Here is a 24,838-nt window from a genome sequence, read left to right on the forward strand (position 1 = left end):
CCAGTGCGTTTCCTAGGAGCTGGGCAAGGTGTTCCCAGCAGCCCATTATATGATGCAGCATTTCTTCTGCCGGTATGGGGCACTGAAGCTAAGGGAAGAGAAACCTTTCTTGTGCTATTTTTGGCCATCTTAGAGAGAAAGAAATCTAATCATGGCCCCTGGCTTGTCATCTTTTCATGAAAGCAGCATAAGCCAGAGCTTCCAGCAAGCCTCATAAAACTCTGGATTTACAGGGGACCTTTCATCTGCATCCATTTAAAATGTTCCCTGCCAGGCAACTGACTATGGACGGAAATCATCATTTGAAAAGATCTTACTTTAAGGACTGTACACAGTGTCTTAAATGCTGCTTCAGTTCTTCATCCTTTTCATAGGATTCCAGCATGGTATGTGCATCATCGTGGCGATAGCAATAGATTTTATATGTGTCTTCTAGTGGGCCTTTAATCTGCAAGAACACTTCCCCTGTTAAAGAGAAAAACAAAGCATGTCAAGCCAGACAACAGCATCTCAGAAGGAGTTTTATTATTCCACCACATTAGCCGTGAGCTAAAAAGGCTGCTTTCCACTTTACTTCCCTTAGAAATGATCTTGTGTGTTTATGTGCATTATTTATTACATGCATTTCTCAGCTGCTCATCTTTGTCACAGCCAGGCACCATTATACCAGTGTTAATGCACAAAAATTCCCCAGAGAACAGGGACAGAATCTCTGCACCCCTGCATATACAATCCCCTACTTCACTGCCCCACCTTAACACTCCTGCAGTGAGAACCAAACAGGAGAGCTCTGCTGCTAAGGAATGACTGTGGGCTGGCAGGAGAAACAAGTGTAAGGATATTCATTTTCCTTTTGACTTTTTTTTTTCGTCTGGATATGAACTTAAATGGGTTATAACAGGAATAATGACTCCATCTCCCATTAGCCATTTCATGTTTATCTGTTTTGCAGCATCCTGAAATGGCAGTTGTTAAGGCCTAGAGCGGGGAATCTTCCTCACATGACAGAGAACAACCTTCACCTTTTCCTCTAATGAATTAAAACCACTGTGGATTGCAGGCATTTCTGTACAGAATGAAAGGGGAAAGTATTTACATTTCTGATCCTCTGTTGCATTGTTTTTCCTGAAAAACAGTTGGGAATTTTAGAGGCACTGAAGTAGTCCTGCACCCATTTCTCATATAAGTTTGGTGCCTGTTTCTTTCAGCTTATAACTCCTGTGCTGCTTTCTGTGTATGTAAGAAATATTATCCAGGCAGAGAAAGCACGCTTCATCTCTTCTGCTGAGATATTCATTAGGTTCTCACACCCTAATGTAGCAGCATCCTGATCAGCATCCTTGGAAATGCACATAATAAACAATAGCGATTGTAAAAACTACTGTCTCAGGCAGGCATTTACAGAAAAATTACATCTACGTGGCAACCAGTCAGATGTTTTATAAACACTCCTGTTGAGTTATAGCCATGATTATTAAAGTTAAAAGCTGAGAACCACGTTAATTGGGAGCTCTATTCATTCACAGAGTGAGCACAAAGCTGTCAGGCATCCTGCCTCTTTCATCCTGACCGAAGTCGGCTGTTTCATAATACATTTCATTGAACTGCTCTGTCTTAGAGTGAAAAATGATTCAGTTACCACAGTAACACAGCTCTGGGTTTCTTCCCTAGCAGAGAAGGTTAACTGGGCTGTCTAATGCATGTTGGTTTCAAGGTGCGAACAAGAGAACAACAACAACCGAGTTAAGAACACAGAAGTTCATTTTAGTTACTGTAAGACCACAGTCAGAAAAGCATCTGCATCCTAAAGCTGCATCTTCTTTGGGTGCTGTCATCTCTGTTTTTCTCTCTATCTTGTGCTAAATGGTAATGCTGATGGCTGACAACACACACTGCATCCTGACTTCCCTGCAAACTCTACACAGGGCCTTATTTAGCCAACAGTGTAAGGGGAAACCATAACAAGCTTTCTCCTGATCCTGTGCCCTTGGCAGAGATGCTAAACTCTCACACTTATCATTAACTTTAAGCAGAGTGCTTAGCACAGCCCATAGTACATGGAGCTCTTAAGAGAGATTATATTTTCTGCAGCAAAAAAATGCAAACTGTACACTTAGGCTTCCCTTCAGCATATACTGGAGCCTGGAGATAGTCATTCTCTCCTCCAGAATGGAAAAGATGAGAATTCATTGGTGTATTGTGCCATAATGATAGATACTTTCATTTATGATAAAATAATGAGAGAAATTGTGTACTAATTTCATGGATGGGATCTTTTAAAAGCAGTTGGGGTCCTTAAGCCTAAATTTCTTCTTGGTTCTGGGATGTATAGATTGAGTCAGTTGAGCACTGAGCATATCACTGTGGTAACTTGCTTTATGGACTAAAAATGCATCATATTTGAGCACAGGTTTATAAATAATGAGTATTTTGAGCATTCTGACAGATCCACATCTGCCTGATCTGCCTCTTCTTGAGCATGGTGGTCAGACAGTCTCAAAGAGGCAACCCTAGGAGGAAGGCTTCAGTGGCAGCAACACTTTCTCCTTACAGCTTTCAGTGATGCTTCCTGTGTGAACAGCAGTGGGAGACGGAGGAAGAAAGGGCCCAATATTTAAAGGCAGAGTAAAATTACTAAGTCTTCATATTCCTCTGTGTACAGCAACCAGATACAGAGGAGAAAAAACACAAGGGAGATCTAGAAAGATCATTTGTCTTCTACTGCTTTTAGCTTCAGAAGCTAAACCAAAGCTACCAATCACCAAAGTTACATTAGCATTTTAGCGCAGATTAGGAGGGGGCTTTTAAAGCCAGTCTCTCACTGTGCCTCATCTCCCATGACTTGGCTGTGTGGAGAAACAGTTAACAGATACATAGACTGGATCCTTTTGAGGTGTTAATTACCAGAAGATATACTCTTAGGGCACAGTATAAAGTGTACCTCTCGATCTGTAGAAATAGGCTAAAGTTAATCTGAAATAAGACCTCTTGAAATTTGTATATACCAGGTCCTCAGCACCAACTGTTCTGTTATACGAGTCTGAATCTATGGGCACTACAACTTGTCAATGTAAGTATAGCCTAAGATGTGGAGACTAAAATTAGACATCAATACAAGTAACTACATAATTTTGGTTTCTAACTCGTGAAACAGCAGTTCTCCTCAGCCTCACCATCACTGGGCTTCCTTCCAAAGGAAGATGTGTCAATGGAAGATGTTTAAATACCACAAACACAATGGGTGTGCTAAACAGTTTCTCATCCTGCTTTTTCTGTAAACTGGCTTTAACAACTTTTACAATGAATATGAGGGAGGATTCTGAAGACACAACTATAATCTGCTCTATTTTTGAAGGTGACAAACTTAGTAACTTATTGTTTACAATGATGCAATTATTCTCCCTGCTTTAGACTCAGTCTTTAGAAGAATTGCTCTCATCTTATGTTCCATCTTTTTCCCTGCCATAATCTAGCCAACTTTCTGTTCCAAAATCCTATACATTTTAATGGTCCTTTGTCTGACTCTGGAGAAATACACAGTATTAAACTGTTTAAATTATTTGTCCTTACTTCTGGATATGGCAACAAACTGAAAGAATGATTCTCCCTGCTGTTGAGAAAGCCACTTCCTGCTAGAATAGAACATTGCTTATTAAGGGTATGACTCATCATGATGCACTTTTATTGAAATACTGCCAAACAACACAGTTTCATCAAACTACGTTAAGCTGTTGCCTTGGCAAACCAGATTGAGACATGCTAGGATTAATATTTTTTCCCAAGTTTTAATGTTGTGTTCCCTCGCCAAAGGGCAACTGACAATTTTTTACCCTGTTATATTTCAAGAAGATGGTTCTTTATATAACAAGTAACCTGTGGTACATGGTCAGTGTAGTGAAAAAATAACCCCTTTGACCTCTGAATCATAGCTGAAAGTTTTTTAAACTAAACTGGGTAACTTTGCACTCAAGCAAATTACGATTTCTCACTTGATTTCTTAAGCTGGATCACCTGCCACTTCTGCACTGAATAAGCAATTACAGAAGAACTGATGAATGGAAACTTCTTAAATCTCTCCACCTGTGCCAGAATAGTAAATAGATCCCAGCCATAACATTTATGGCCTGAGCTACTGAATGTATGATTGCTGCGATATATCCAGGGGAAATCTATTTACTAAAAATACTCATGATTCCTACAGGCATTCCTACACAGATTCACAGAAGCTCCATATTGATTACTGCTTTCTTTCTTTTACTGACCATGTCTCTGTTAATCGCATTTTACATTAATAATATGTTTATAATTAAAGTAAGTAAATATGTTTATGATGTTTGGGTAGGGTTTTTTTTGGTGACATTTTTAATATTCCAACTGATCTTAATGCATTTCTCAAATGGTACAGGTATGAACATGCAATAGAAAAGTTGGTTTAAGCATAAGCAGTTAGGTAGGTAATACTGAACTAGATGAAAATGATGTTACCATAGCATAACTCAGTGTTGCAGTTTTCATTCATGATAAGCTTACTCTCTCCCTTTCTCCTTCCCCTCAACATCCAGAGGAGCAAGCACCATGATCAAGCCTGACATGAGCACAGCAGAGCCACTGTACAGGTTTCACATCTCCTTTTTCCTGTATTACTGTGGACAGCTTGTAGCACATTACTCTCTGAGAGTGGTGCTGATTTAGTCTGAAGAAGGTATAGGACAGGAGAGTGTTATGTTTATTCTTTCACATGGCTTTGTAGAACTCAAGAGGATAGTAAACATACCGATTACTTGCATGGGTGGTTCCACATCTGTTGTGGCTTCTTCTAGCAGTGACAGCAGCTTGGCTGATATCTGATGGACCGATTCGATGTTGCTAAACAAGCCATCCACATCAAAGCGAGCAATCTAATGGAATACAAATATTAAGCAGCTACTGAGGAAGGATAAAGAAGGACATTGTATTTTACAGACTTTCTCTAGATAAGGCCTTCGTGTTCAGCATTCCAGAAAGCATAATTTCTGCAAAATGTAATATAAGCATCCTCCTTGTGACTTTCGGGATGCATACAGTTTTCAGATCAGTAGAATTGTGTTGACACAGATAACAAAGAGCTTTTATCAAGTGATTTTAATGCTATTTTGAACTACTGTTTCCTAATCTGAAAGTGTTTAGCTAGGGAGGAAATAATATTATTATCTGAATGAAGAAAAGTCATTTAGCTGGCTTTAAAATGTTGATTTTCCCACTGAGAAGAATAGTTGGCAGGGGATTTGATTCCTTGTTTTCCTGTTGTTCATGGAGGCTGCTACATGAACTGGGACCTTGGTGCTGTAGTGCCAGTCATGAGGTACGAAGACTTTCAAATGATGGTACCATTTTAAGTTAGTTGTCTTGTAAATCTGAAGAGTTCAATCAAGGTCATACAATTTCCACTAAAACTAACACTTTAAAATTCTGAGTATTAATATAATCAAAGGCAGAGACCAGGAGCACAGCACTAACTCCAGTGAACTGGTTCAATTTACATCAGCAAAAAATTTGTCTCCGCCATATTGTCATATTGTCATATTGTGTCCCTTACTCATATTAAACAAAAAATGTTCAGGACACATGTTTTTCATACAACATACTCCCTTGTGCATCTGTGTGATAGTTAATATTCAGGGACAACTGGGGATAGCCAGTGGTGATGTGTTAATACTGAGAACAAAAACAAGACTGATTTTGACATCCATATCTGTTCCCACTGAATATCCCTCTCCATTAGAAACAGAACTGCTTACATGCCTAGCAGCTCTCCAGATGCTGGGAGGATCACATCGCATGCTGCTGTAACCGAATCAGCAATATACTTTCAGTTCTACCATAGTGAATTTTTTAATAATTATTATAGGGCTAAAACTTTTTTTATCCATTTAGAAATATGAAACAGATCCATTCCTAGGTCAATTTTCTAAATGTTATTCTTCTCTAAACACATCACAAACTTTCAAATATGGTAGTTTATCTGAGAAGTTGACTTCATACAATATTTTGAAAGCCTTTCAAAAATTGCAGAGGTTATTACATTAAGATAGTTACAATCTCTACGTTTTGTTTGTATTCATCTGTCACTGGACTTCTGACCTCCACTCCAGCACAATACCTACATTGCTTTTGGAACTATGTCATGACTAGACACACATGGTAACACGGTGACAAAGGACAGAATCAAAACATATGTTTTCAGTTGGTTGGACAAGAGCAGAAGAGAATATAGCATGTTTATTAAAAATCTCAGTGAGTTCGAGCACAGAGTGCCCTCACGGGGTACTGGTTGGGAGCCAGCAGAGACTACTCCAAAGCAGATGAACAACTGAGAGGAGAAAGGAGTCAAGAACTGCTTAAAGTTAAACCAGCAGATGCCAGCTCTTCCGTAAATGGTTTGGAACAAATTCTGACAGTTTTAGGAAACAACAGGATGGTCCTGCAGGATTTTAAACAACATGGATTTCAGTGGCCACAGTTCCCTGAGAAGGCAGCATGTTCATCTCCAATACTCCTATTCTGTGACCAGTTGTTGGAATCACAGATACAGAACACAGGCTTACGGTCTGTTTAAAATCACTTCTACACTGTATTAGCAGCAGATATCATTTGTGCATCTTCTGTGAACGCTATGTTGCAAGCCCCATGAATTTAAGTCTTTCTCTGGACAAGCTCTTCCACTCCCAGCTTGAGACTGCACCGTTTTTTTAGAAATTGAAATATTGTTGAGGAAAAGGTGCTCTTTGAAGTCCCTGCTGAAAAGGAAACTAAGTATCATTGGCCTAATAAGATCTTTTGCCTGTAAGATAGCTTATGAGCCTTCCTTCCTCAATTTTAGCTTTTCTGTGAGGAATGCAAATTTCCAAGGCGCTCACTGGGCTGTCTGTCATGCATGGTGTCTCTCCACCACAGTTGTCAGAGAAGCCGGTTGAAGTAATTTTTAAGATGGAACTTTATTCTGATGGGAAGATTAATGCCATTCCAGGCTGTTGCCATGGAAAATATTTCTTCTTATTGTTTTTTACTGCTTTTAGAGGTGCCAGTAAAGGTCTGCTGGGGCATGTGCCAGCGGTTACGTGCACAGCAAAATGGATAGGGGAAGCTGCCATTGCAGCCTAAGCCTGGGAGCAGGCATATAGCATCTAAGCTGCCCTATGAGCAAGCACCTCAACGCAAAGGTTTTACGCACTTGCAATGCCAAGGATCAGAAGTGTATCTGACTTCCCACTCTCCTCACTACAGTCCTGGCACATCTGCCTTCTGGAAAGCCAGCTCTGGACCTGCATCAGGCACCATGCCACCCTTCAAGTTGCCATCTGTGCTTGCCTTAAGATTATCTGCAAACAGAGCGTAGGTGAATTCGGATCTTGACGTCACGCCCAGGTCCTCCACCCTTGGCACTTACCTGCTTGTTTCTCAGAGGCTGAATCACTTCCTTGATGCAGAGATCCAGGTCGTTGATATAGTCCCTCTCTGTCTGCATGAGCTCTGCAATGATTTTTACCCTCCTGGCCATCATGCATTTGGTAGTTTCCTCATCCTCCCGTGGCAAGGTGGCAGAGGATGTGGATCCTGACTGTGGGGCCATTTTTTCTGTTTAAAAGAGTATTGAGGGAGGTCTGTAAGGAACATCATCATTTCATTGTCCCGGCCATGCTTCCTCTACTGCTTGAAACACAAAGACCCCAGGTGCTCTCAGTGCCTTCCCTACTGAACACAGTCCTGCATCACACTGAAATCCAAATACAACTGATACCCTCTAAAACCATAGTCTCAGGCTGAAGTCTATTAAGTTTTGGTGAAGGATGAGAACCTTTCTGTGGAAGGAAAAGACTGTGTTTGTTGTAAATTTCACTGGAATAGCCATTGTTCTATACGATGTATTACGGAGGTCTGTTCATGGGTCTGCAGGTACGGATGATGATGAAATCTGTAATTCTGCTAAAAGAGTTAAGAAGGCAAAGGAATTACAGGAGAGTATGGGAAAACCTTCAGTGATCAATAACAAACACTTCTTGTGACAACAGAGATCACTGGGGCCATGAGATTCTTATCTACTTTTCCACATTTAAAACCTAACCTGTATTTGTTCCAAATACATGGAAATGCATGGGAATCTTCTACAGACAGGTAATTTATGTATGCTACAGGATCTGCACACAGCCTACTTATCTGTAATGATGGCTTTCCCTTCGGCTGGTTCTGAAGGCAACCTGCAGGCACTCACGGTAGCTACACAAAGGGCACAGAATTTTGTCAGTGTACACTGACAGTCTGTATTTTCCTTTAGGGAAAAGACCGGGGGAAAAAGTGGAAAGTTTCAGAGGGTATTCTGGTGTTTTCCTGCCAGCCACAAGATGGTGCAGAGTACCAGCAAAGACAGAGGGATCATTACTGTGCTCATCTCTGCATTACCCAGGTCGTGGCTTGACAGCATTGGATTTTCTCTCTCAGCGGCAAAGGACAGGAATCTCTGCTGAGGATCAGGCTGTTATGCCTTGATGTCAGCTCCCTGTAGGAAGCGTACTGTAGAATGAGCCACAAGCAAGCAGGATCTGATGCCTTGCTGGCTGATAACCAATACTGAATAGATTGCTGTTGTTTGAATTGATTGTTGAGGGCGAGGTCATGAGCACTAAAGTGAGCATCAGATGGAGCCCAGCTCATTCACATTATGCAGGTCAACGCTGCAGATGATAACCTGGAGTTGGACTTGTGAGAAAGCCAGGCAACCTTCTGGAGGGAGGACCTGGAGCTGTCTTCCACCAAGAGTTGTAAAATCTTACAAATGTAATGCATCATCAGCCTGAGGCCCTTCTACAATGATGCTGACAGCTGATATTCAGAAAGGATGTTTTTGTTACTAATCCTTCTAGTCAAACTGATGTGACCACAGTTTGATTTAAATAGCTGCACTGGGGACTGCACCTCTGCTTCTGTCCTGGTAGTTTTCAACAGGGAGGACAAGGAGCCTGAACAAAGCTGGGGTGAGCTCTTTTCCTATTTTTTTTTTTTCTATTTTCTGTTTCAATGTACTTCCCTTCTCTAAAGCAAATCTTCTTTCTACCATTGAGTCTTAGTATTTACATCTCTTTATAACACAATCATAAAGATTTTGTCCTAGTGTTTGTACACAGACAATGGAATGGAACAGAAAAAAAAAGCAGGATGTCTCCCTCTTCGAGGCCTTGGACCTTGGAAGAATTTTAAGCTGAATTCTCCCATGGAGAATTCCTGCTTGTGAGTGTATGTCTTGCATGGGTATTCACCCCCAAAGGTGCAATGTGCTGAAAGAAATGGACTCAGTCCTCACTTCAGTGTGGAGAACAGAAAGATATTCTAGTACTTCTCAATGGCTCCCTCTGAGCCATTGTCTGCTAGGGTTGTGGAATGAGATCTCCCTGCCTGCTGCTTATGTGCTAACACGGCAGGTAGTAACCACAATTACAAATTTGCAAGGAACCACACAATCGAATTTAGTTCCAGTCTTGCACCAAAACCAACATTCCTCTTGAAATCAGGTGTGAAATAGTTTGTATGTGTAAGACTGAACGTGAGACTTCAGGAGGAAGGTCTTAGAAATGTTTTGTCTTAGATGCAGTACCACTATGGTATCAGATGGAACCTGAAGGTGAACACGAGATGCTCTGTAGAAGAACTTCTCCATCTTTTATATGGTGGCAGGGATGGCATTACAGGAACAAAACAAAGGCACTGTATCACACCTCGGGCTCAAAATCACAATCCCTAGAGAGGCTGGATTTTTTTTCATTTTATGCCATTAGGTCACCGTGATCAAATTTGATTCAGGAATTATGTCAGGGCTCATCTATTATCCTTATTTCATGATAGGTAATAATGCCAGAAAATAAAAACTATTCTCAACACGAAGAAATAACAGTGAGAAATAGCAGGTAGATGCTGTTTCCTTACAGAAAACATGTTTTTTACTAAAAGTGCCCTTTTTTTCACTAGTAATATAATTTTTCATTTTCACTCAACACATTCACGTTTTCATTTTAGACGTGTCTGTCTCTGTAGAATGCAAGAGTAAGATACTGAAATGATAATTACAGCCAAAACCTGTGATTTTATGTTCAGCTGATTGCTTTTGACCAGTTTAAGAACATTAGTAGCCTGCTGAAATCCTTGCAGAGTAAGTGAAAGTTTATTGAATACACAAACAGCAAGTGAACATTTGGAATACAGGCAGACTTGTTTCTACCTGGTAATGTGTACCAGTCCTGGAACAGCTCAGAGAGAGGATTGGCAGGAAGAGACATTGCTGAGAATTAACAATTATAGTAAGAATTCAGCTCATTCATCCCTGGAAATGACAGGTGTAAAAGAAAAAAATGGTCTCTCTTGAATGGTTTATTACACAAGTATTTCTTAAGACATACGCCAAGGTAATTGGTACTTTTAGTAGATATAAAAATGTAAAGTGGAAGGCAGCATTTGCAATTGTTACTTTGCATGGCCAGTTATCTGCATGAGCTGCCTTTCTGGAAGATTTTGCATTGGTGAGGGAGCTTATGACTTTGGTTTTGAGCCATGAAAGTGCACAGCTCTACTCATAGGACAAGAGAAGCTCGGTGTGCAATGCCACAGACAAAGCAGCTGCGTGTATAGCAGAAGCAGTTTCTTACAAGTGTGAAGACTAATATCATCCCTCGGCTGGAGATAATCCAGCAAAGCTGGGAGACCAGCAGTGCACAAATACAGCATCTCTTAGGCACATGGACAGACTGCAGAAGCAGTCAGGGCTGGTTTATAAGACAGATGCTTGCAAATTTCCCAGGCTTTCCGCCTTATAGAGAGCAGCTCCCAGAAGTCTGGTCCAGCCCTCATTCCCCTGGGTGAAATGCTCAGGGTGGATATTAAGTTTGCCATGGGGGCCGGGACAGAGGCTTCTCCACACCTAAAGCTTTTCATCTGGAAGTGAAAGTAGAGGCACGGAATATAGCAACAAGTACAACATCAATGCATGAAGGGGGCAAGTGACCTTTTTCTTGCTCAGGTGCCATTTGGAGGACTCCAAAGTAAGCCCAGCTCTCACATGGTGCAGGTGAGAGAATTTTGCCTGGCACGAGGCATAAGTTATCAAGGAACAGCAAACAAATTACAGCATTACTGTATTTTCACAAGTGAAACTTGAACCTCACGCCACCTTAGATAAAATTATTCTCTGTGAAAGCAAGCCCTCAGATAGCCTGTACCCTCAGATAACCCAGAGACTGTACACAGGAATCTACACCACTTTTATCAGCTGGATTTGCAAGTGAGACACGTGCAGTTTAGGCATGGAAATAAAAGAAGGATTAGGAAAGGATAGTAGAAAATACCATTCTTTTCCCTGCACACACATATATGCTGGCAACATTATTCAGGAACAGGTTTGTTGCTCAGAGGCATGTTTGTTGCATGGCTGTTACAGGTGCAAAATGCCCAATGATGGAACTTGGAGGAGAATACTGTGGGACTAGTATGACCTTGCAGCAGGCTTCCAGGGCAACAGGTTTGCTCATAAAGCCAGAGACTTACGTGCAATTAGGTCATTCCATCTTTGATCATGTCTTGTTCCATAAGGTGCAGAAAATATTTACATTCAATATTCAAGTTCTTTCTTCAATTCCTTGACAGCAGCTTGCTTTAATTATATATGTGCTGACAGGACTACAGAGAGATCCCATGTGACCACAGGGGAAGGGAAGAAAGCTTATCATCAGGTGACAGAAGAATGCCCTCATTGTTAGCACCAGTACCTACAAACAAACCTTCCCAGAGCGTCATACACTGATAAAAATACACCGCTCCTGTGGCACTGAGCCACAGTATATTAATAATGGGAGAACCAAGGAAGGACTGCATCTCTGAACTGCTCCCACTGGGGACACGTGCACCTCCAGACCTGAAGCACACAGCAGGACTTTACTGTGCTAAGTGCTGTGCAAACACAGCAGCACAAAATGGATTCTGGTCTGAGAAGATGAGATCACTTCCCAGTCCGGCTGTCACTGCAGTAAGGTCAAGAAATACCTCCAGGCTTATTACAGTAAAAGTTAACAGAATTAGATCCTCCGAGTTCAAATTTGCACATGGGGGCATATTTTCATCAAGCCATCTCCTACACATCAGGAAATAATCCGGACTTCTCCTCCTTTCTGTACTTCATTCAGCAAACCAGATGCTCCAAAGATCAATACATTTTGCAACAGGAAATCATCTGCATTTTAGCACACAGAAAGTTAATCAGTAAGTACAGAACAAAGCAAACAAGGAACTGGGGAGGGACATGGAGGATCTCTGCTGCTGGCAGGAGATGCAGAGGCCAGGTCATCAGGTGCCTGGTGGGAAGGAGTGGCAAGCTGTGGTCGGGCAGGACAGGATGGAATGAGGGTCCTTCTAGGATACCAAGGGGTGGCAGCTGTCCAGGAATTGTTATGATTTTGTGGGTTTTGGCTTCATTTGCGGTGTCAGTTATTTCTCAGAACTACATCAGACACAGGCAAAAAGCAAAATCTAGGGTTCGGCTAGCAGAACTGAGGCAATATGTTGTGATAGCTGAATGATTTGCATCAGTGTACCTAATACTGATGCACTGAAATTAGTGCATGTGCAAATCATTTGATAGCACAGATGACCCATTCCCAGCTAGTTAGAAAGAAGTTAGTATGTCATAGATCTGTAACGCAAGGAGTATCTTTAAAGCACATACCACCTTGGTGAACACTGTGAATGTTCATCTCCAGCTCTTTCCGGGAACTCAGCTCTTTCTATAGCTTGTTTTTCATACCAAGCACAAGTTTTTCATGTGCTTATTAACAAACAAATGAACAAGAAACCTTAGCAGAAGTGAACTATGTTTGAAACCTCTGTTTACTATTCTGTCCTTTCTGGCTGATGGTGTCTATCCCCGTTAGTCATCTACCACAGTCTGCCCTGATTCTGCAAACATGTATATGCCAATAGGTACATCTATGCATATAGGTACTGCACCAGGATGATGACAGCTGTAGGTTAATTCACGATTGATCTCAGCATTAATGCAATACATAGATACTGATATTGTTACTTTTCCATCTGCTACTGATGGATTTTCAGCTGTAGGAGACCAGCACCTACCAGCTGAACAGCTATGGTAATACTTCTGAAAACAGCTGCTAAATATTATTTTGTGCCACTTAAGGATAGTAGAAAGAGCATATTTGCAGGAGAAAATCCTGCACTACAGGAAATAGCGAACATAGAGCTGTAGAAATATCATAGAAGCTGGACCTAAGTTCTTAAAATGACCCTCCATATTATATCTGTCTCAAGTCCTAGTGAATTTATCTTCCTTAACCCCCTTCTTCCCTCTTTAGGAAAGTGATGCTCGCTTCCAGCTGATGGAGTGCCAAGAAGAGTTCGATCAAGGTGTGTCTGGACTCATCCCAGCTGAGCTCTAGGTGGCTGCATGGCTGTCTCACCAACCTGCCATTTGAAAGCAACACCTTGCTTCCCCTTATCTAAAATGGAGCTGGTGGCACTTGGTTATCTCACAGGATGAGCTGAAATGGGTGCATTCAGGTTAGTCAAGCTCTTGGAGAATATAATGGTTACTTTGCACCTTGCTTCCTTTATCAACAGGAGGAAAAAGGGGAGGCATTCACACGTGTTAAGGTACTGAATAGATGTATCTAGGATAATAATCAACCTGAAAATGGTTACTTGCATTTTTTAACGAATCCTTCATTTTGAAATGAAAAACACTTGCAAAAGTTTGCACTTTGACAATGCTATTATTGTTCTTATGTTTGTAGACTTACAGAGCAAGCCACTTTGATTGCCATGGGTATCTGGCTGGTAGATCCCTTTCCCCACCCTCTTTTAGAAAGCAGTTTGATTCCATATAAAAGAACAAAATTTGCAGGAAGTCCACTGGGGTGCAAAGATATCTAACTCCTCATGCTCAACCTGGGTTGATTTTCATTAGCAGGGTCCTGCAGGCTCTGGCAGGACCCTGCTTCTCACTGGAAACCTGTCCTACTCATGCGAGATTCACATCTGCACAGTTTACTCCCTGTCCTCCACATCCTTGTTTGTGCAGTGCCTGCTACAGCTCTGCAGACCACCTGTTAGAAAACACATTAACAGGAAACTATGGGGAGTTAACTGAACACGGAGCTTTCCAAACATGTGTCTCCAATTCATGCAGGACCAGATCCAAGTACAAACTATTGTCACTTGAATCTTTTTGCAAAACATTTACCATTTCAGAGCCATCAGAGACTCCAGACCTGACAATACGCAACAGAGTGTTTGCATCACCAACATAACTGTTTGCTTTTTTTACCAAGGTAGAAGAGCTGAAAAGTTTTGTGACAGGACAAAGGGAAATGGTTTCAAACTAAAGCTAAAAGTGGGGAGATTTAGACTGGACATAAGGAAGAAGCGGTTTACACTAAGAATGATGAGGCACTGGCACAGGTTGCCCAGAAAGATGGTGGTTGCCCCATCCCTGGAGACAGTCAAGGTCAGGCTGGAGGGGCTCTGAGCACCTGATGGAGCTGTAGGTATCCCTGTTCATTGCAGAGGGTTGGACCACATGGCCCTTAAAGGTCCCTTCCAACTCAAATTGTTCTATGATTCTAGAAATAAAAACACTTCCCTCAATACTAATTGTATTTAAGCACTGATTAAAAAAAATGGAAAACATAAAAGGAGTATCTCATTGGCATTAGTGGGTAACAGATCAGGTCTGGGACCTGTGATCTTCATCACATTCAGGCACATCTGGATCACCACAGTTAGATCCAGATCAGGCCTTTACACACAGCTCCATGTCTTTCTACTAATAATATAAATACCCTTCATAGGAATTCCTACCCACTTTGTACTTTTACTCTGAGGACAGCCAACTTCTGATTGAATGCAAAGCCTGCAAGTGCCTCGTAACCCACCAGCATTTTTCTTGTGCAGACATAAGCATGCACAGCAAGCCAGCACTGGGTGGGCACTCTGCCATTCTTGGCCGCAGCAGCCTCAGCTGGAGGTGGGAGCTGCAAAGCCGGATTTACCACCATGCTGGCCCGTGGCCATCCGCATAACCTCACACACTGTCATGCCAGCCAAGGCTTCCCTGCCTCCTTTGCTCCAGACTTCTAACAAGAGAGAGTCCTGGAATGAGCGCACCATGCGGGAGGGGAAGGGCTGGTGTATTTGGCTGGTTCCCACTCTACAGCCAGACCTGACATGGGCAGCCCACTGCACAAGCAAAACTGCTGTTCCAGTGACACACGTGTACGTGTGCCGGGAGCTCGGCCACCTGGCCGCATTGATTCTCACTCACACCCGAAGCACCTCTGCCAGAGCCATGCCCGACTTAACTGAACATCTTTCATCTTCCCATTGATTAGTTGTCACGAGGAGGCAACGCTGTAATCAATGAACCTCTCAGTTGCTGTCAGCATATGCAGCCCCCATATAAATCCTATTATTTTCTGGTTTATTATTTTATTTTCTGCTTTTATTGTCTCTCTGAAAGAAAATTGCTTCCTAATTAAATGCATCAAAACCATAATACAGTAACCTAAGGTATTTTTCTACTTTACCTCCCCATAAAGGATTACTGCCACAAGAGTGATTGTCATAGGCAGTTATATCACTATTAGTAATAAATGTTTATATTGTGATAATTCTCAAACCCCGCATTTGTGATGAGATCTTGTAGTTCAAGACCCTGAAAATTCACAGAAATCCATCAGCTTGTGTTTGAGAGCTCTCCCAGAAATAGCTATGCACATCTTTCGTCCTTTTTCTTCCATTTGTGGTGTTGCATTTAATTTGTAATTGACAGGCCCAGTACTGACATAATTTGGCAATTCCTGGCCCAGGCGCAACTTGGTTATTCGAAAAGAAACGCTCTTTATAATGGTATAATTCAAACCAGCATATCCATCAAAGCATGCATTTGGATATATTTCATCTCAGGCTCATACAATCTGAGCAACAGATTAACACATTAGAGATGCTGGGATTTTCAACTGAAAGACAAAACTGCCCTCGATGCTTCTGATCAGTCAGTGTACAGCCCACTATGTGCGATAAGAAAAGACAGCCAGGATGGAGACATGGCCTTTTCAAGTCACTGCCTGTGTTGCAGATGTGTTCTGGTCAAGAAGAGGAGAAAGACCCCTGCTGCAGATGCATTACACAGGAACACACCAGAACCTCCATACTGACCTCAGTTACATTTCACGCGCTGTGTGCACGATGGGATTTAGAAAACGTGAGTGGTGAGCAGGGAAAATCGCTCAGTCCTGCAGTACAGGTGCCTGGGTAGAGTCTGCCGTGCCCGTCTCCAGAGCCAGACAGCACCCCAGAGGCACCGTGTTCCCACCCAGCGCGGGCAACGCAGCACCCAGCATGCTTCCCGGGTACCTTGCAGCTTCTGGCCGTACTCCGTCCTGTCCGACTGACTCCTGCGCAAGGCACCGTGCTCCCCAGCCCCGCTGCTCTCAAACACGGGCTCCGTCCTCCTCCTCTCCCCCATGTACAGCCTGTGCCGCAGCAGGGCCAAATTCTTCCTCCGGCCCCCTACGCCGTCCGTGCTCGCCATGGCCAGGCTGGTGTGGGGCAGGGGATGAGGGGTGATCTTGGGCAGGCAGCTCACTGCTCAGGGGAAGGCTCAGCCTTTCCACCTGTACCGGTGCGGCTCCACCTCCGGGAAGCTGCCGCCCCAGGCGGTGTTTGCATTCACGTACTGCGTGTGTGTGAGCCCTACGGGGCCGGTTTAAGAGCCAGCCCAAGCTGCAGCCACTGCCTTTCCCTACTTCAGGGGACGCTCCTTAGCTCCTTTGGTTGCAGGGCAGTCATAACCCCTCAGCGAGGTCAGAAACAGCGTGCGACCCACTCTGATGCCACACAGTGCTGTGTTCCTCTTGCACAGGGACACTGGTAGAAGCCCAGGCATGGAGCAGAGAAGGGCCTGTGCACACCAAGGGGACACTGAGGCATGTGGAGGACCTGGAGCGGCTGTTGTGACAACTTGCTGTGGTCTGATGGCAGCAAAACAGCTGCTCGCAGTACCCCTGGCTCAGTCCCTGGGAGAGAACTTATTATCCTATTTGCAAGCAATGGCCCCTGGCACTCAGGCACTGCCTGTGGATGCCGTGTCATGCCGGTCTAATCAAACTCATGTCAAAACAGCAGGAGCTGCTGGCATCTCAGCTTGGACTCGATTTATCCTGGCAAGAGCTCCAACAGCCGTCAGCAGCAATCATGGCCGCAGCGGTGACACTGGCCCTGCAGCCCCATTGCTTTTAGGGATCAGTGCATCAGGAGCCCTGTGGGCAGCCTGCTTGCGTGAGGCGGCCACACGCCCAGTGGGTGAGAGTCATAGCTGCCCTGCTGCCACGTTGCCATGCTGCATCCCCAAGGACTTTGCGAGACAAAGTGATGAGCATAGGGATACAATGCAGCAATGATAATGCATCTCCAACTTGTGTTTATCCAAAAAGAGCTTGCTCCACTATGACGCTGCCTCCTGACCAAAGCCCCTCATTTCTACCCTGCAGAGTAAGGAAAAGATGAAGAAACCATTAAGCAATTCTCTATGCCAAATTATGGTGCAGTGCCAGTGCTGCACAAAGTGTCCGGTCTGCACACAACCTAGCAAATGACTAAAGCAGAGGATACCAAGAAGAGCTCGTGCTGGCACAGAGGAGGCACACAGTACGCAGGCAGCCCATGTGTTGCATCTCCTCTCCCCTTTGCTATTCCCCAAGAAACCCATGTGTGTTGTAAGACAGACCACAACAGTTCCTAATGAGGCACAGCGGTGAGGGCGAGAAGGGTACCCAGGGAGCAGGGACAAGCATCACAGCAAGGAATAAACAGATTAGAGTGGGAGTTGAGGGAAATTGGCTGCCCTATTTCCTTACATTGGGGATTTCCTGAGTTTTGTTTGTTTTCTTTTTATCCAAGCAATGGCTTGACATTCAGCAAGGGTGGCAAAACTGGTTTAAACGGTCACCACCCTTTGTGTCCCCTTCCCCCCCCCGCAATCCTGTTCCCATTATTGGTGGCAGGGTGCAAGCTGAGCATCTGAGCTGGATGGAGGAGGTGATCTGGCTGAAAGCCCCCTGCCTTCCCCCTGGGCCATTTTCCGTCTGAATCTGCTCTCCCGCTTAGTTCATCACACAGCTTTGCCAGCAGTTGCAGCAGGGAGAGACACGGGTACATGTGAGCAGTTGCTTACACGTAGTTGCTTAAGCTGGCACTGTCCAGAGAAGTTATTCACCCTTTCAAGGATTTTACCATGCTGCATTTTTCTGAAAGCACAGATCTCATCATCTCTATGAGATTTTATTATATTTATTTAAATTAAGATTGCCTTAGGGAAAACTGGGGAATATACTTTGGCTGGGTGGAGGTGGAGGAACAACTTTTATTAAATTCTGAGCTTTGCAGGCTCTTTGCCACACATGAAGAGTTCCAGCCAAGATATAATGGTTTGTTCAGGTGTTTATTACGACAGCAATCTACCCACATGCAAGAGGTGTCTTCCTCTTCCTCCACCACTCTCTCGCAGTCTGACAAGGTTTGTGTTCATTCAGCAAGGAAGTGGCTGCAGGGAAAGCCAGCTGTGGTTTGCTCCTGCCTTTGAGCTTGTAGTGGTCTGAGTCCAGGCAACAGCAGCATTTCTGGGGCAGCAGGGAGCCCAAAGCTAGTGTACAACACAGTCTGGAAATGCAGAGTCCCTTCTGAAGCCTCAAAACATCTCCTCTGTGCCACTTAGCATGGAAAACACTGAAAATAGCATGTCTGAAGTCATGTTCCACATGAGGTTTAATATAGAGGCAACCAGATGTAATCCCTATAGATTCTTACTACTGTTTGCTGTACTTCACCTGGACTATAATAAAACAGTTGAGAAAGCACTACCAGAACTGCACATGAAGAACTCAGATAGCACTAGCAACCAGCTCTCAATGAGTGAACAGCTCCTGTTCCCTTCTGGCCGTGGTAGCAACTGATGGCTGAGCTGCATCAAAGTTACTAAACTCTAAGACAAGAAATATCTGGCATCTGTGTGGACAAAATGCTCATTTTACAATCATTGCAAATATCTCTTTGACCCCTGGATTATTTAATTCTCCTAAGCAAACTGGAAGCCAGAGGATGTTAGCATTCACATACGGGATATTTACATGGAACCTCTCCACTCACAAGACAGAACAGGTGCTGGTGTCAACATGGAAAATATTGGCTTTGTGTTCCCAAGCAACTGTAGTAGTTGCACATAAGGGGTTATTGTTGTACGATCAATGTTAACCTTTATCTTCATCCTGAGCTATAAATGAACCAGGAACGCCATCAAGACTGATGGCCATTAAGAAGTTGTTTGTTTTGTTGTAGTTCCTCACAGCTGTTATGGAATATTTCTTTATAGCTTGGTATCCCAGAGCCCATACTCAATGTGCTGCTCTGGGCTGATTAGCATGCTGTTCCCTACCAGTGGAAGGAAGCACTGCAGCTGCAGCCCTGTGGCAGTGACACCAGGCAACACCTCAGGTTTGCTCAGCGCAATGGCCATCCAATAAAAAGACAGCCTCCTAATGCACTGCACCATGCCCCCACCAGCCAGCGTGAAATTGCAGCAAACAAATTTAGCTCAATGCCAACATTAGAAATCTTTCAGGATGGGAAATGGCGTGCCCACATTCCCTTCTGGGCCCTGCTTGAGAACCATTGCTACAATTAACGGTAGATTAATCAGTATGTTTAATGATGAGTCCACAGGTGCTCCTCATCCTTGCTTCCCTACATCCTCGGAATTAGCTCTCTTCTCTGCACAGTAAAGCGATTACACCTAGTGGGTAGCAGAGGATCAGCATGGTACAAGGAAATGCTACAGAGAGCTGTTCCACCCCCTCCACGGGTGGGAGGTGACAGCAACGGGCTCAGATGTCTCTATTAGCCCCCAGTCTCCACACACACACCTGGGTGCAGATAAAAGCAAGCCTGTACCTCTTCTCGCTCTGCTTGTATGCATGAGTCAGAGCAAAGATATCTTTTGAGAGACAAAACGTTGAGGTGATAAGAGCACTCACGTGAAAGGCCCACCAAGGACTCTGAGCTCTGGGAAGCTGTGAGGATGTTCACCCTATCTGTCTGGGGCTGTAATTGTAAGATAAGAAAAGACTGACAGATGAGGATAAAAGCAATAAAAATGGAAGACTTAAGGATAGGTAAAACTGAAGTCTACTACGCATTCATCTTTCAAATGAATGAATGAATCAAAACTACTTTGAAATATACATAGGAAAAAAAAAAAACTTCAAAAACCTTTCCATAGTGTAGACCAAGAAAAAAGCCTGTCTTGTAGGTGAGAAGTAATTTTGTGTGGCAATGTCACCTTGCCTCTGACTGCTGATCTTGCCAGACTGGTGATTCCAGTAGAGAAACAGGTCTTTGGAAGCGAGCACACAGTGATCGTTTCTTTTAGCCGTCTCTAGTGTTTCTTCTCTAAATATTTGTTGGAGAAATTAATAAAGCATACAGCTCCAGGGCTCAGAACATGCTGTGGATGTTTTTAAGAGGGAACAGCTCAATCTACCAGGCTCTGCAACCAAGCTCCTTTGACTACCATGAAGCCTTCTGATTCCCAACAAAGCTGCTGCCCCAGTTTACATGTCCAAAGGGCTGAAGTGCTCTATGTGTACAGAGAAGGACCCGGCTTTAAAACAAAACACCTGTCAGGAAGGAGAGGGGTCACCAGGGCTTGAACTGCTCTTAGTGTGCTGTTGGATCTGTCATTGTTCCACTAGAGCATTTTATTAGCTCAGAAAACATGCATGGAGCCAGGCCAGCTTTCCAAGGTGCGGGCTTGGAGGGGTGGAGGAGAATTGGTGATCAAACTGAGCAGACGTTGGATTTCTGCAGGGTTACAGCTGTGTGACAGTTTGCTAAGGGAAATAATCTGACTACGTCCATCAAGTAGATGGCACTGTGATATCAAAGCTAACGAGGAAAAGACATGCAAATGAGAGAGGCAGATAAAAGTACAGGAGGTTGAATCTTCATTATTGTGTTTTAATGTAAAAAAGAGAGTGTAGGAATTACCAAAGGTAAAATATTTTTTAAGGAATCCTTTGAGAATTCTATGTCTGACAATTTGAAAATTGAGAGGGAAAGGGTGCATTGAAAAGACTTTCTCTGGAAGTCTAGTCTCTAGAAGACTAGGAACATAATGTAACCTAATAAAATCTCTTCTAGTTACCAAAATAGACAATTTGTTCCTTATAATTAGATGATGTAGACTTTTGCTGCCATCAGGTATTTGTCAGCATGTAGAGCACAAATGCTTGTGTGACTAGGCTATGCACTGACATCCTCTCCCAAATCCAGCTGTGCCATTGAGAGAGGTTACTGACTCCAAGAGCTTGTCTTACTCTTCTTGCTCGAGTCTGTCACTGAAAAGGTCTGCAAGTAGGTAGAGGAGCTCACACTCCTTAACCTGCTTCAGTGAAAAAGCAGCCTAACATAGCTGTCTTTAACCTGCTCCAGCTGGCCTCACTTGATGCAACCTGAACTAGGGAGCAACAGTGCTGCCCCAACATGGGAGCAGCAAGGGCAAGCAGGTACGTGCTCACCAGGAAGGCTGGAAAGGGGGACAGCTGCCCATGAGCACTGCCCTTTTGCAGTGGGGAGCAGCAAAGCAAAAGGCTGACAGGAATTGATTCCTTCCAATTAATGGTTTGATAAGCAGTAGAGATAGAAGTTATGCTACAGCAAAGTTAATGATAATGATGTAATCACCAGTCAAGAGCTAACGCGCTGAAATAGCACATTGTGGTACTAATGACAGTCTGCAAAGCCTTATTAGTTGAAAAGATGAAAACCGTTTTCATTTGGGAGGAAGGGAAATTGTTCTTTTAATCATTATTTATTTATAACACAAAAAATTATTTTCTGCACTTAATTTGTAGGGCATTTTCACCAACAAAACATATACATAATGCATATATATGAAAAAAAGTAAATGTACAGTGCCAAGTACAAACTGTTAAAGGAAGGATGTCCTTCAGGCTTAGGTGATTATACTGCTGCTGAGTTTTTGCTATACACCAGTGGCATTCTTGTGGAATGAGATTCACCCCTGTGCAGAGGGCAAGCATAAAACCTAAGTACCATGTAAACCCTACTTAAGTCTTATGGACCTGCTTCTAACTCCGTTGAAATAAATAGCAATATTTTCATCGACTTTCAGTGGGACCTGTTTCAAGGTCAGTGAATGGGATCAGTCCTATACGTACCTTTTGCTGGCCGAATCCTATCAAGGATTTGGATGTAAAATGCTTGGGAACAAAAAGAAGTGAAAAAAAAACCAAAAACCTTGCCTGTAAAAGCTTTAGTAATTTTAGAGAATTTGCATCATCTAAATATGAAATCAAAACATGAATTTGTTCCAAAGATTCAATAATATTAAGTAAGAAAGCTTCATTATTGCCTGAATCTGACTTTAGGAATACTGTACATACTTCTGTCATGTTCTGTGTCATGTAATGCATAATACTGAGAAACAGTATCAAATTTATTTCAGGCTTTATCATCATTATTTCTGTAGTTTTAGAAGAATTTTTGATACATTGGAGTATTAAAACAGTAAGGCCTCTGCTCTGGCAGTGTTAACAGGGCTTGCATGTGTTTTTCTACCATATCATTCACCATTGCAAAGTAACAGGATGGCATCTTTTTATTCACCTAAAAAGAGCCTGAATAGAAAGTCATTTATATTTCATAAATTCCAAGTGTTCAGATGAGACTTCACAGGACAAAGGAGAACTCTGCACTCGGAATTCATGCATCTTACAGCAACTCTTGACCACAACTGTGTATTTTACTTCCCAGCTTGTATGGAGAGATAAATATGTTGGGTTCCTCCTAGAACAATACTACACCCAACTGCCAACGTTGTAAAAATACTGCATGTGCACTCAGTAAACAATTTTTCAAAGGCTCTGAACTTTCATAAACAAACCCCACATTTGCCAGACCCAAGCAGGGGAGTGGGCACATGGCATATGTCTGTTTGTTACGTTGTCTGTTTCAGCAGCAGGCCAACTCAAAGAAAATGCAGAACAGATTTATTTTTTTTTTTATAATAGAGAAGATTCTCTTCTGTTGTGTTTTTTGTTTTGTTTTTTTTTCCCCCCACATGAAAAATGGATGACTCACCTCCTTACACACTCAAAACACAAAGAACTTCAAACAGACACCTTATATGATAAATTTCAACCCCCAAGTGTCCAAGACAGAAGGTTACCCTGGAAAATCTGGCATTTGGTGAACTGGGGAAAGATGCCACCTCTGACAAAACACCAACTATTTAGCAGCTTCTGTGGATATAGGTAATTGGTCTACTCCTAGACCCTTTCTACTCTCCTGAAGATAAGCCTGTTGTGACAAATTTAGCAAACAATGGCATACACACATACAAAAGGGGAAGAAAAAAAAAGAAAAAAAAAAAAGGAAAAGAGAGAGAGGAAAGGAGATCACAGCTTTTTATCCAGAGCCCTTGCTATCATGAAAAATCTACCTATCACCACACATAAGATGAATCATAGAAGAATATCCTGACTTGGAAGGGACCAAACAGGATCACTGAATCCAACTCCTGGCTCCACAGAGGACCACCCAAAACCCCAAACCCTATAGCTGGAAGCATAGTCCAAATGCTCCTTGAACTCCTGCAGCTTGGGGCCGTGCCCACTGTCCTGGGGAGTCTATGCCATGCCCACTACCCTCTGTTGAGGAACCTTTTCCTAGCACCCTGACCCTCACATCACACAGCTACATGCTGTTCCTTCAGGCCCCATCTCTGTCCCCATAGAGCAGAGTTGAGCACTGCCCCTTTGCTCTCTGTGAGCCACCATGAGGCCTTCCCAACTGAGGGACCTGATGCACCCTAATAATATTTAAAATACCATGTAATGGTATTTTACCATGTGCCAGGGAAATATGCAGTTATCCTGCACAAATCTTCCAGCATAATTCAGATTAGGGTTAAAATCCAAAATTGATATTGACCACCAAAGACAACTGGCTTGAGATTGAAGAGTGACAACAATAACACTAATTGTTCTGCCTGCTTTTCCACCAGTGAAATGCATGCAGTCCCTTTTCAGAAATGTTTGAAAAGCAGAGAATGAGAAGCAACCTGTATCCATGGATAAAATCCATCTGTAACCCTCCTTGAGGATGAAGGGAAAGAGACCAGAATTCAAAGCCACCAATGCTGCACGAACATTGTCCATAGAGGAATACAAAACCACTACAAAGAGAATACAGATGATAACCTAATTTATGTGTCAGCAAAGTTCAATATAACAAGCATTATCTATCTGTGGGAATCAGTGCCAGTAGCCCAGCTACCCTGGCGCAGGTGTGGGAGCCGTGTGCTGAGAAGGGAACGCTTTATTGCCAGGATGCGAGCAGGATGGCAATCGTCACACCTCTGCTGACAAACCTGCCATGGCACCACTCCTTCCATACCCCTATTTCCTCCCTTCTGTCCCGTTCTCCCAAGGCTGGGAGCAAGCAGCCATCTCACGGACCCCACAGCCAGAGTTTGGGCCCGGCGACAACCGCTACCTCGGGGCAAACCGCCATCTTGTGCCTCTCGGGGCTCAGCGCCGCGCCTCCCCTCAGGCACAGCGTGGCGGTACGTATTGCTGCTGTCCGTCCGCGTCGTTGCGGCAGGAGGAGAACGGACCCTGTCGCAGCAGCACCCTGTCTGCCAGGCCAGGCCGGGCCTGCCGGCAGGGGCCGC

The 24,838-nt window shown here is 43.4% G+C and overlaps 1 protein-coding gene across 1 annotated transcript; it reads right to left on the minus strand.

Annotated features, from left to right (window-relative positions):
- Window positions 1-186: 186 nt before the first annotated feature.
- On the minus strand, window positions 187-24,832 carry LOC109367261 (rho guanine nucleotide exchange factor 38-like). The gene is made up of 4 exons (XM_019614674.2): window positions 16,444-24,832; window positions 7,427-7,614; window positions 4,775-4,898; window positions 187-465 (listed from the first exon to the last, which is right to left on the minus strand). Exons 1-4 carry the CDS (start codon window positions 16,619-16,621, stop codon window positions 314-316), a joined length of 642 nt encoding a protein of 213 aa, XP_019470219.1. The 5' UTR covers window positions 16,622-24,832; the 3' UTR covers window positions 187-313.
- Window positions 24,833-24,838: the final 6 nt, after the last annotated feature.

Source organism: Meleagris gallopavo, chromosome 4 (genome assembly GCF_000146605.3).
Source record: "Meleagris gallopavo isolate NT-WF06-2002-E0010 breed Aviagen turkey brand Nicholas breeding stock chromosome 4, Turkey_5.1, whole genome shotgun sequence".
NCBI classification, from domain to species: Eukaryota; Metazoa; Chordata; class Aves; order Galliformes; family Phasianidae; genus Meleagris; species Meleagris gallopavo.